General features: G+C 32.3%; 1 protein-coding gene across 1 annotated transcript; it reads left to right on the top strand.

The window, feature by feature from the left end:
* The first annotated feature begins 7,791 nt into the window (after positions 1-7,791).
* LOC142642182 (vesicle-associated membrane protein 721-like) lies at positions 7,792-12,597 on the top strand. The gene is made up of 5 exons (XM_075816537.1): positions 7,792-8,258; positions 9,123-9,264; positions 9,351-9,471; positions 11,478-11,540; positions 12,222-12,597. Exons 1-5 carry the CDS (start codon positions 8,069-8,071, stop codon positions 12,372-12,374), a joined length of 669 nt encoding a protein of 222 aa, XP_075672652.1. The 5' UTR covers positions 7,792-8,068; the 3' UTR covers positions 12,375-12,597.
* The last annotated feature ends 1,454 nt before the right edge of the window (positions 12,598-14,051 follow it).

Genomic DNA, 14,051 nt, shown 5'->3' with positions numbered 1-14,051 from the left:
ATGAAAATTAGTGCAAATATATGAATATGACTTCCTTTTTCTTTTCTTTTTTTGATAAGAAACTGGTCATTCATTTGAAATTGGATTACAACAGGGACGAAAAAACGAGAAAACAGAGAAAGCTTTAGATGTCATCAAGTTGGACTAGGTGTTGCACCATTGGAGGCGTAACCCCTTTCCAGGCTTGATTGGCATCATATATGAATATGACTGATCCTGCTATTCTGTATATCAAACTAAAAGAATGCAACTTAAACTATAACTGCATACACAAGTGCAGAAGTACTGTCCATAAACACCACAACAAAATCTGACAGAGAGGTGGTTATATCCTCTTGCAAAGTACAATAAGGCAATCATGTTAGTGTAAAATTAAAGAGAAACAGCCCAACCTTGACAACAATAGAAGTGGGACAACACCGTGTAATATTTCAACATGCGCACCCTTTAACACTAACATGACATATAACGACTGACCAAAATAAAAAGAAAACCTTTTATCATACAAACATAGGCCTGTACACAACTAAATCACCTTGGACAACCCAATAATACCATGTGCAGCACCCTTTTACCAAGAGAGAGAGAGAGGATGTTTAATAGAGTAACACACTAACACAGACAAGAACTAAATATTAAGGGGAGTTTTAATAACCTATAAAAATAAAATACTATGATAATGAAATGGATTTTCGGAGTAGACAAATATGAAATGGCGATGAACAAACTGAAAGTTTTAATTGCTCACAGAGATCAGGATGTTATGATTGATTCAATCCATAACACCATCAACAATTTTCTCAATTAAGGTCCTATGATGCATAAAGGAATGAATTTTAGGACCTAAGAAGAGGATTCAAGTACTTTGCTGAAAATATAATTTGAGGAAAAAAAAATTGCACATGAAATGTGGATAGGATGAGATAAATAATACAGAATAGACAGCCCCTTGCCCAAATATCTCAACTTGAAAACAATTGATATATAAGCAAATGCATTAGAACTAAAAATTGCCCAAGGATGGTTGTCAGGTTATATGCCTAGAATCCTCCAAATCGTTATAACCATCCAAAAAAACTGCTATGATGATGATAATGGAGAAAAAATTATAAGTAACTTTTGTAAATAGTTCTAAAATAATAATCAAGCTATGACACTTCTAGCTACCAAATCAACATGTTCATATAGCTAACACAGTGTTAATATGAGCAGATTTTAAACTAATTCCCAAAAGAGAGAATCTTTACAGATGTTTATAAAACCTCATATTGGAGCAATTGTCTAAAATATTTATTTCATCATTTTCCTTCTTCTTCTTTTTTTTTTAAAAATGAACACAGCGATTTCACCAACAATGAGAAATTGTAGGTAGTAACATTGGTGCAAGCTAGCTGTAAGAAACAGCATTGCAAAGCAACAAAGTCCCATAGAAGAACTCTAGAAGCCTAGAACTAGATAATAATTCTAGCTACAGATCTTCGGACAAAGAGTGGCAGAATGTAACACCAAGAAAAAAATAAAATAAATGAGAATAAGAATAATAACGAACAAGCACACACACAGCAAGAGAAAGGGAAGGAGATTCCAACTTTCTTTCTTTTTATACAGATAAATAAGAAATTTTATTAGAATGAAGAAATGCACCTCCGGTAGACAAGCTGCATACTATAACTGCAGAATTATGACATATTACAAGAGTCTAGAAAATTGAAAAAACTGGATCTCAAGTACATAGGTGTTACAGCCATCCAGTCAAAACAAAGATCTTAAAACAATCATCTTGAGCTCCATTGTTCTGCGTTCTGTTCTAATTCCTTCAAAAGCCCGATTGTTCCGTTCACACCAAATGATCCACATAAAGTACAAAGGAATGGCCTTCCAGCAATTGCCTCCCCTGAGCTTACCAAACCAAGCCATCCAACCAGCCAGCAAAGTCCACTACACGGCGAGGCATAACCAACGCACGTGCACAAACCCATATAGCATAATTCCCTCGAATACTCACAATGCCACATAATATGATGATGCTGTAACAAAAAAAATCTTTATTTTTTTGCCATCAAGTCCGCTACCAGGCGAGGCATAACCCATTGCACACCAAAAATAGGCTCAAACCCATATACCAAAATTCCCTGGAATATTCACAGTGCCTCATAATATGATGATGCAGTAACAAAAAATCTTTGGTACTACTAAAACAATCAAACACCAAAAAAATAAGGCTATGATTATGATAATGGAGAAACAATTATGAGCAACCTTCATAAATAGTTCTAGAATTATACCCATGCTATGACTATGAAACTTCTTCTAGCTACTATTAGGCAATGAATCTATGAGCAGATTTTAAACTAATTCCCAAATTAGAGAATCTTTACAGATATTTATAAAGCATCATATTTGAGCAATTCTCTATAAAAATTTATTTTATGGAGATTTCACCAACAATGAGAAATTGCAGCACAAGCAAGATAATTGTGCAATCATAATATGTTTAAATTTCAAGCTTTCTTAACTTTAAAATTATAAAACCCCCCCAAAAAAAAACATGATTTTGTGTATGAAATAGTAAATAACATCCAATTTAAAAGAAATTTGGTAAGAATATTAAGAACAATGAACAAAAATGGAATCCAAAATTTAAAATATACAAACTAATAAAAAGTTATGCAATGATGTAACATGATCCAAACCCATATATTAATTTTGAATTAAAACATAAAAATTTAGACAAAAATGAAAGATTTTTATTCAAAATTCTAATAAGAACAAGTAAGAAACAGCATAAGCAAATTATTAAGCAGAAAAAAATTTGAATGAGAATGATAGGTAATAGGATGACCAAATTATGTGTATGTCTCACAAAACGTCGCCGGAACAGGAGATGTGCTCGGCCGGAATCCGAAATCCCACCGACGGCGGCGGCGGTGACCGAGAAGTCAACGACGCCGTTTCGGAATGTTCCAAATTCCATCCTAAAAAATTAAGAGAGAGAGAGAGAGAGAGAGACTGAGAGATTGATGGATGAAAGTAGAAAACCCTAATTTTGGAAGAGATTGAGAGAGACGAAGAAGAGGATGATGAATGCTTGCGTTGCGTTTCCGTTGGGTTGATGAGAGTTTGGCGGAGAGTGAAGGTTACGCTGCTGCTTTTATATTACGCTAGCTAGGACTAGAAATCTGTTCACAAAAAACTACTTATATTTGTTTTTTTAATGTTTCAATTAAAATATATATATTGTGTTTTAGCTAACTTAACTGGTAAAGTTTTCGATAGTCGAGATCTGGGGTTCAATCTCCGCTTATACTAAAAATTAATTGATATCTTGGTCTAATGATAAAGAACTATCATTACGAGCGAATATAGATTGAAACTTCCTCTCAAAAAAATTAAAATACTATAATAATTTTTTTATTTTTTAAGAAATAAGATTATAAATTTATAATAATCTCCTATAAGAGGATTTTCATTTTTAGACGGTACTTTTATGTAATTTAAAAATATCCCTAAACTTTAAATTTAGTGGTAGGAAAAAAATTTAAAGACAACCCTGTAAAAATATATCTCTAACTCCACTTAAAACATCTACAAAATAGGGCACTCTCCTATTAATCCATAGCTTCAAAATAAACTTATCCAAAATTTTAAAAAAAATGGAAATTATGATAATAGACCGGAAAAAAAAACCCTCATTGCACACACTTTTGCGCATATATCTCTAACTCCACTTAAATGTCTACAAAATAGGACACTCTCCTATTAATCCGTGTCTTCAAAATAAAATTATCCAAAATTATAAAAAAAATGGAAATTATGATAATAGACCGAAAAAAAAAAACCCCTCATTGCACACACTTTTGCGTGCGTGATGAGGTAGTTATATATAATTATTTCAAACACCACCTTCTTATATACCACTAGCTTCTAAACAAGCGTGTTTAGATGTTCTTTTATTTTTTTAGATAAAAATTAATAATTTGCATTTATTATAATTTGGAAATAATTTTTTTTATTATTCAAACAAATAAAAATGATAAACTTTTAGAGATAAGTGGTAACTATAATTTCTTTTTTGAATGTGTGTTTGAAAGTGGTGCAGTGATATAGATTATAGACAAAAGTTTGGGTAGGAAAAATAAGATAAACATGAGGGGAAAGAATGCTAAATTCTAGGAGTTCTCTTCAGTTTTTATTTTTATTATTTTTTAAATTGGGGTGTTTTAGTTTGATGAAAAAGAAATAAAAAAAATGCTAAATTTTAGAGAGTCAAATTCTATAATTTAGTAGTTTTCTATTTAAATTCAAAATGAAATTTGTTATTTGACATTTATGACCCCATGTCTAAGAGAGTTATCCTCCATTAATAAGGGTATTTTTGAACTATAAAAAAATCTAGTCCAAATAGGGGAATCATCTTATATATAGTATAGATAAATAGATAATTATTTCAAACAATCTTTTTATATACAAATTTATAATTATTTCAAGCAGTCTTGTTTTAGTGAAGGAGAATACATAAATTGTACCAAATGAAATCAAGGATAAAAAAATAAGTTTAATCAAATTGTCAACAACATTATTGTTTAATTGGCATTTTTTAGTGTTTCATGTTCATAGTTTAAGTCTCCTTCCTCCAATCGTAACAATTAAATTTATTAAAAAATAAAAAATTGAATTAAGTTGAGAGAAATTTTATTTTTTAAAATTAGAAATATCATAATAATTTTAATAAAAGTAATTAAATTGGACATGAATTAATGAAGTATGAATTTGACTAAAATAAAATAGTTGAAAAAAAAATGCATGCGACTAACCCTAGGTAGTCAGTTGAGTATCCATAAAGGACTCCAAAAAAATTAAAAACATTTTTTACATTGAAAACAGTTTTAGTCAAAATATTCTCAAGTGTTTGATGCATGTGAGATAAAAATTTACAACCATAAGCCATCAAAATCGGTGTCTCCTAACCATCAAATCAGCAATCCTACAATAGAACAGCAGCCCAACCACCAAATGGGAGAGGGTAGAGTTACCGTACGTGTGTTTTTTGTGAAATGTTTTACAATTTTTTTTTTTTTAAATTACAAAATTTTCAACAAGATTTATTGATAACTAGCAACATTTTCTAGTTTACCCAAAATTTACAATAAAACAACCACAGTAAAATGTCCAAATGTTTTCCTTATAGCATTTGACAGCAAAACAAATGGAGCATAAGGTTTCATTGTTGTTATTGTAATTATATTTTCCTTAAATAAATTATATTATATTTAATATTTCCACGACCAAAACATTATTCATTATATCAAAATTATTAAACATGGTGGATTTCCCCTTTTTTTTATTGAATTTTTTTATAAAATGTCATAAATTGGTTTTGAAGCTTTGGGATTAAATGAATGGCACAATTTTTTTATGTACTATCGAATTTCACAACAAGCACCTAATTCTTTTAAGGTGAAATAGTGTCCTTCAAAACATACCTTTCTTCCAAACTTGCCATCTCAATATTGTCGGTTACACCAAAATGATGTATTGTCTGCAAGACACCTTTCAAATGTGCATGGCACTTGCATGATATTAACATGCCACCTTTCTCTTCCAAACTTAAATCGATTTAAGGTGTATGATTCTTCAATACGCATTATCAAACTGTCATGAAATACTCATTCAAGATGTGTGATGTTCTCCTAATTTGTTTTTTTAAAAAATGTATAAGGTGAGTCAACACTTAACTTGTCACCTCGAAAAATTGATTATATAATGAACAAAAAAATTCAAGTTATTAATTGTAGGGAGGAATCCTTTCGAGGTGGTCACAACTCACAAAACGCTGGCAAGAAATTTCAAACTTAAGAACTTATTGTAATGGCTTGAAAAGTAATAATTACTTAACTATTGATAAAGTTAAAATATTTGAAAAATATCACAATATAAATTTGTCATTAAAATTGGTAGAACTATTAATGATAAAGGCAAAATTCTATTAACACTAATGAATAATTAAGAAGGAACAGTAATTCAAATTGGATAGTTTATGAAGGACGTTGTAAGTTGTAATTGTGGTGGACCATTGCACACTTTTAGTGCGATGGTCACTCCACAAGTATAAGTGCTCGTGGAGTGTGGGGGGTAAGGGCAGGAGTTCAATTCTCCAGAACGAAACTTCACACACATATATACTTAAATTAGACTAAAGTAGAAATTTTATTTTGTATAAAAAAAATTACAATTGTGGTGAGGAGAAATTATAGTTCATCCTCTTATTTCTAAGTGTATAATAAGGATTTTATTAATATATTAGAAAGATAGAACCATCACACCTTCTTTCTTTATAGTAACATAGATTAAGAAATTGATCAGACAAATAAATGAAGTAAGAGATTGAGGGAATTTTCCTATCTTACACATAAAATAAATGGTAAATTATAATATACCCTATGATGATTTGGTCATATCATAACTTAGTCTATAAAGTTTTGTTTGCTAGATGTTTCCCCTAAAGTTTGGACCAAATTGAAACTATTTAAATTCCATCAAGTGAAGATATTTCCTATTTTGTAGAAAAATTACCCCCTCCTCCCTCCCCCAAAAAAAAAAATTAGAGAAGTGCTACGTCCACAATATTTCTACAACAAATATAGGTGGTTAGTTGTTATAAGTACAAATTTGAACCTAACACTAATATTATTTTTTTGCCCCAACAATAACAACCAGTAACAATCTGTTACTTAGAATTTGTTATAAAAATGTTGTAAAAATATTATAGATATATCATTTCTCAAAAAATTATCACATTTTTTTTTCTTCTTCTTCATTGTATTTCTTCTCATTCAAGATAGGTGGTCAACTCCAACTAATTTAACAGAAAAAACAAACAGACACTACTGCATAAAAATTTAAAGAAATCACCGTGCCAATCTCAATGCAAGTCAATCCAAGAGGCGGAAAAAACAACCTAAGTAGCAGTGGTTAGCAAAAAAAAAAAAAAAAACCTAAGTAGCAGCAACCAGCAAATCAACAAAAATATAGTACTTTATATTATAAGAAACCTAGGAAATTCAACCCAAAAATATAAAAAATGCTAGCAACGTTCAAGTTCATCAAATTTTGACAATTTGACTTGGAAATTACCTAGAAGCATCACAATCCATCAAAACTAAGCCAAATTGTCAAAGATTAATTTCATGGACTAAATTATGACATGACCAAATTATTGAAAAAAAATTGTAATTTACTAAAAAAATAAATAACAAAAAAAGAAAAAAAAGACTGACGAATGAAAACTTCTTTTTTTTTTGCTAAACAATGGCGAAAGAAAACTTAGTTTTCATTAACTTTATCACATGTCTTTTGCGTTTTTCTTGCCTAGTGTCATTATTTGTCTTTTTAACTTTGAATAGGTTTATTTTGAAAAAATAAATTAGTAGAAAAATGTCCTATTTTATAGGCATTTTAAGTGAATTTAGAGATATATTTTTATCGAATTACCTTTAAAGTTTTTCCCCAATTTAGGAGTTCTAAAGAAGAAAATACTCTTATAAATAATATAGATATATAAGATAATAAAAACAAAATAACTTATCAGTTTAAACTCAATTTTTTTTACCACAATTTAAGAAAATAAGAAAAAAAAAAAAAAGCTTTACCAACGTGAGCAAGAATCATGACCCACCTCAAATTAAAAAAATAAAAAATAAAAGTTAAAAATCTAATTAAATTAAATTAAAGGAATAAAGCCGCAGTTTTCTTCTTCTCAACTCTATCTATCTACTTTTGCTTTCTCTCTCTACTTTTAAACCCCATTAAACCCCTTTACTTTTTTCACACACACAAAATCTCTCTCTATCTCTCTCTCTCACTTCACATTAAAGCTATAAGCAAACATAATAAAATAACTTAAAATAAAACATAGAGAGAGATAGAGAGAGAAAGAAAAAGTCTCCCAATTCAATTTCAAATCTCTCTCTTTCTTTCTCTCTCTCTCTCGCTGTGAATTTATCAGAAAACCCTAGAACTCTCTGATCAAAATTTCCAGCTGCTGCTGAGAGAAAAAAAAGGAAGAGAGATGAGCCAGAAGCCTTTGATCTACGCATTCGTGGCTCGCGGAACTGTGATCCTCTCCGAGTACACCGAATTCAGTGGCAATTTCAACTCCATCGCTTTCCAATGCCTCCAGAAGCTTCCTTCCACCAACAACAAGTTCACCTACAACTGCGATGCTCACACCTTCAATTACCTCGTCGATAACGGCTTCAGTATGTCTTTCTCCGCTCCCCCTCCCGATCTCGATTTCTGTTACTGTTTGGATCCCGAGAAAACCCTAAGAAAATTTATATTTTGTTTGCTAAAATGCTTCGTGTCTTTGTTACTGATTCATTGTATTTTGATTTTGCGATCTGACTTTTGTTTTGATTATTTTCGTTTTCTTTAAGATTAGATTCAAGGTTAATGTTCTGACCAACAACAATTGAAGAGGAAATTTTGACTAAATTAGTCAAAAGTTAGGGTTTTTTTTTTTTTTGCTTTGTTGTTCATTAGAATCCCTCTACATATTAGTTTCAGATTTTGACCTTCTTATCGAATTCAGACATGGAGTGAGTTTATTATTCAAGTTAGAGTTAACCAAAAATAGCATTAATTACAAGTAGTGAAAACAGAAATGTCAATTTAAGGATTTACAAAGAGGTTTGACTTTGGATAGAATAGGATGATGCAAAAGAATAACGCGTTGTTAATCCTAATTCCTGACTTGTCTATTGAGGATCCTTAGCCAACCCAACTTTAGCAGCACCATATGTTAAAATTTGTCCCTTTTTGATGCATTTACCTTGAATCAAAATGGGTTATTATGATTTTTTTGTTGTATTGAATTTGAACATTACAATTGTTAGGAAATTTGGGTTATTTGTGTTATTGGACGGACAGTACACTTCTGTTGCATCAAAAAGCATGTTTTGGTCACTTTACTTATTTGGCTAGAAATTTTTTTTTTTTGATGTTGGTTTTGTTTCAACAAGAAACTTAAAGATTCCAGTGTCAAGGTTTTTATGCCTTTTATTTTGTGTTCATCATCTTCTTATTCTGCTGGTTACATTTAACTGAGTTCCTCGATGGTGCAGCATATTGTGTTGTTGCAGATGAATCGGTTGGGCGACAAGTGCCCATGGCTTTTCTGGAGCGCATCAAAGATGATTTCGTGTCAAGATACAGTGCTGGAAAGGCTGATACAGCTCAAGCCAACAGCCTTAACAAGGAGTTTGGGTATTTTATTCTAATTGAGATTCCAAGAATACATGCTGGAAGATTTTGTCTTCTTATGGTAGCTAATGTAATATGATTCATTGCAGACCAAAATTGAAGGAACACATGCAGTACTGTGTTGATCACCCTGAAGAGATTAGCAAGCTTGCAAAGGTCAAAGCTCAAGTATCGGAAGTTAAAGGTGTTATGATGGAAAATATTGAAAAGGTAGATACATTATTTGGCTGCATCAAGTCTCATGAATTGCACATATATTCTCCATAGAATGTCACATGTCCACATTTATAAATTACAAAAGCAAAATAATTATAGTATGAAAATCGATTAAAAGGAACCTACACTTGCAATGAAATTAAAGAAGTTTTTATACACCCAAATTAATAATAGAGTATGATAGAATTGATATATTACATATGCGATAGCCATAAGCATCTAGTGGTTGTTGTTTTTATTATTATTCTTAGTCTTATCATTATTACATTTATACCTATCTGGTTTTTTATTTTTTATTTATTTTTTTATTTCTATCTTCATTTTCCCGTTTTCTCTTTTCAAATTAGGACCACCAATTTCTTAAGATGGCCACATCAGCCCATGTCCTTATTATTTCTCCTTCTTATTCTTCTTTTGTGTTCTTTGAAATATACCAACGTTTAATTAATTGTGCTTATTTATGGTTTATGCCTCCACTAGTTGTTGAGTGATTAGGATGATAGGCATACAAATAGCAGAGATCATGTGCACAAAGCCGTGTGGAGGCTGATTTTTGATGCATGTTTTGACATGGAGGAGGCATATCTTAGTGTGTCAACCACATCTAGGTGCAAGAGGCTAGAATCCCATCTGGTGTGGGTGCATGTGTGTGTTAGCACATTTGTGTATGTTGAAGGGAGTTGAGTGGCTGGATTGAGTGAACTTGAGGTTGAATCTAGTCAGATCAGGTGACAATGTTGGAATCCAGTGAGTTATGTGGTGGAGGTGTGGAGCAGAATGAGAGATGACAAAAAATGTCACAGCGAAAATCACTACAAGAGTAGGTGTCAGCATATGGCATAACACTTCGCATGACTACTGGCACCATGTGATCGGCATAAACACTTAATAAGAAAAGTATGGGAAAGATAACACACTAAAACACATGGACTTTTTTTTAACAAATGAGCAGAATACATGGAGACAATGCACCATAACTCCTGCCTTATCAGTTTACATTCAACTCCCCTAATGTCCACCAAAGATATTGTTAGCTTTTGTACTATGCATTCTATACTGTCCAAGATGTTGGTACATGCAAGTATAAAATATAGCACAAAAGTGTAGAAGTACGCTTTATAGTACTCAAGCATGTCTACTCTATGGGTTAGCAAGAAGGGTCCAAAAAAGTTAATGAAAATTATTATTTAACAGGGCTGAAGCTCCAATTTGGAATATCTTAAGGACTTTTTTTTTTTTTTTTTTTTTTTTTTAATGTTTAAATACAATAGAGCTGTTTTTCATTTTGGGGATGTATGACTTCAACATATCTACATGTTTAAATACAATAGAGTACTTGTGAATATTTTGCTTACATCTACTTCCAAAAGAATACATAAATTCTCTCTCTGTCTCTCTCCACCCCAATACCTACACTTGGCTCAATGCCACTTCCTCTGTTGCCTTCCACCATCACCTATCTTGAGTTATATTTTGTCTTATCCATTTATGTTGACCTGATTTCTTACATATAGCTGTGAGGAACACTAAGCATAGTAGATGTGTGCTATACTTAATTGGCCTTACCATTATGGTAACACACAAACTCTCTCTCATTCATCTCCAAATGGTAAATGGGAAAGGGTGGGTATAGGTCTTTTGTTTATTTTGTCACTTGTGCATGCTGATGTTGAAATGGTATACTTTTTGCCTTATTCTCGTACAAATCTACTTTAATTTTGACGCGAATACACATAATGTTTGCTGCTTAAACACTATAGACTTCTATTTTATATGCTTCATTAGTGCATGTAAGCTAAACAATCATACTTTTTGTTCTAAATGCCTAGTTAGTTGTGTAATACTGAACTCAATAATATTATACAAACAGAAGAGCCAGGTTTCAGTGTTAGTCATTCAATTAACTTGCTGGCCTTGCCTCTTCAAGATGCCCTCTGATTAATGTTCAAAAACATCCGTTGGCTTAATCATTGCACACTTCATTTTGACTTTTGATGTAGGTTTTAGATAGAGGTGAAAAGATAGAGCTTCTGGTGGATAAGACTGAGAATCTTCATCAACAGGTCAGTGGTGCTTACTCTCATACATTTGCTTCTGAGATTTTAACTTGAAAGAAATTTGGATAATACATTCTCTTACCTTATTATCTGGATGTGTAAGTGGAGTAGAAGTTAAAACACCTTCAACTTGTTGATTAATTTTCTCTTTCATTGCTATAATATTCATGAATCAGTTTCTTTCCAGACTTATTGGAGTTTTGTTCAAATCTGTGGGTTATGGATACTGTTGGGTTTGCAAAATCTGTAATGCTGACTGCTGATTGGCCAATGAGCTCTCACTCAAATGACACTTTCTCCCCTAATAAGAATGTAATGGGGGTGAGGTCATGGATTCAAAATGCATCTAATTTAGCAATAAAATGAAAATCTGCAATGTTGATAGATATGTAAAAATGCAGGTTACACACGCACACACACACATATATATTACCTATAAAAAAAATGCTAGAGAGTGGGGAGACGATCCAGTAGATTAGTCTCCTCTCATATTGGTTGGACATCAAATTTGTGCCTCAATGATCTCATATTATGAATTCCATAATTTTAGTATTATAATGACATAAAAAGTATACAAACTCATTATTTAACAATGCTGATGAGTTTTATTGTGAGATTTTATTTCCTTGGAAACTATAATGGAGTTCACTCATCTCAATTTCATGGGGAAAATTGATATACTTACAGGCACAGGACTTTCGGACCTCTGGCACAAAAATCCGGAGGAAAATGTGGCTGCAGAATATGAAGATCAAGCTGATTGTTTTGGGAATTCTGATAGCGTTGATCCTCATCATAGTCCTCTCTATTTGCCATGGGTTCAACTGTGCAAAAAAATAAGCTGCTTTCTGCCAGAGGCTTTTGTCTTGTTTATTAAATCTTGCAATTATATATCAAGAGAAATATTATATATGTATATGTCATGACTTGGTATGTAGTTCAATCTAGCAACTTCCAGATACTCGGCACGAAGTGAATTTATTTTTGTGTGAACGAACCCTACAAGTTCTTTTTATGTCACAGAATGCTTTTCCATAAATATAGTTTGCTTGATTGCCTTGAAGCTTACCTATGACTGATGCTCATGAGTGATATACTTTTCTTAATTCTTCTTAGTGAACAAAATGGTATATGCGCCTGCTTATGAACTTGAACAAGAGCCAGGTTGGGACAAGCTTTAGTTGCTTGCAATTTCCTGCATTTAAAAATCCTGCTTTAAAAATCTTGAGGTATTGCATTATTTTGGGCAAAGAATATTAATGGCCAGGTTTGGGTAGCCTTTTTAGTTTATATTGTTCCAATATTGCTGAATTCTAAAACCTGTGGAAGAAAACTACAATCCTCAGCATGTTTTGGGCGTAGACAATATTACACAAAGTTGTTGCACTTTTGTGACCAAATAACTTCAAAGGTCTTGCGCCAATAATTCCCTAAGATGTGTTACTAGCTTATAGCATTCTCTGGTTGAAACTCAAAATTCAGGCTTTGCGGTATATTGTGATGACTAATGACCAGAAAAGCAAAATTGTTCAAGCGAGGATCACCTTGTAGAGGGAGAATTCCGTTTTAGGAGAAGGCCATTTGTGTTTTAAGCAGTTGAGTAAATGCCTTGGAATAACAGTAGCAATAAACAAAACTTCTGCATTGTTCTCTGAGTTTAGTTTTTCCCTATATATAAAAAAATAACAAGTCTTTTAACAAAAAAATTCTGGCCATAGACAAGTTTTTCTCATTCCACCCATTCGAAGCAAAAATTTCATGGGATAACAAGGCTATAATAATACATATATATATTAGTGTTCCATGTCATGCTAACAAAGACCATATATAAGTTATAACCAGCATGCTTCTCAAAAAAAAAAAAAGTTATAACCATCACAAAGTAATATAATATGCGCGCCAAGCTCTTGTAAAAGCAACGTATCCTGCTGGGGCCCAACCAACTTCACTTTGATTTATATAAACAAACATGAATTAAACAACTACTATCTTCTTTTTCTCTTGGAGCCACTCTTCTTCAGACCCTCATCATCAAAAATCCCATTACTTTGATCATCATCATCATCAAGAACATCATCATCATTAATACTATTATTGGTGATATTCTTGTTATTGTAATGATGATTCCAACACACCCTTTTCTCTTCTCTACAAACCCTCCTTAAACCTCCACCTCCACCTCCTCTTCCTCTAGTTGTAGTAATTCTAAACCTGACTTTCCCTGTTCTCTCCAAATCCAATTCAAGCTTTCCCTCCTTTAGCTTCTCCTGCTCAATCACATTACTACAACTAGTACTACACTCAGTTTCAATCCCTCCACCACCCAAAACCGAATCCTCCCACAACCTCTCCCCACACTTTCTCTCATTCACTGAGCAACTAATAACACCATCAGGAAACCTGGGCAGCCATTTGGGCACATGGGAAAAAGAAGAAGAAGAAGTAGCCCATGAAGGAATGGAAGTAATCTGTGGGCGTGGGATTGGCTTGGCAAATGGGATTTCGTCATGGAAGGAG

The sequence above is a fragment of the Castanea sativa genome, chromosome 7, assembly GCF_040712315.1.
Source record: "Castanea sativa cultivar Marrone di Chiusa Pesio chromosome 7, ASM4071231v1".
Taxonomy (NCBI): domain Eukaryota; kingdom Viridiplantae; phylum Streptophyta; class Magnoliopsida; order Fagales; family Fagaceae; genus Castanea; species Castanea sativa.
Note: the sequence above shows the minus strand (reverse complement) of the source record. Positions and strands in the feature narration are given on the sequence as shown.

Coding starts and splice junctions, on each gene's coding strand:
- LOC142642182 (XM_075816537.1), top strand. CDS start 8,069: ATGAGCCAGAAGCCTTTGATCTACGCATTCGTGGCTCGCGGAACTGTG. Junction 8,259..9,122: donor CCTCGTCGATAACGGCTTCA/GTATGTCTTTCT, acceptor TCGATGGTGCAG/CATATTGTGTTGTTGCAGAT. Junction 9,265..9,350: donor AGCCTTAACAAGGAGTTTGG/GTATTTTATTCT, acceptor GATTCATTGCAG/ACCAAAATTGAAGGAACACA.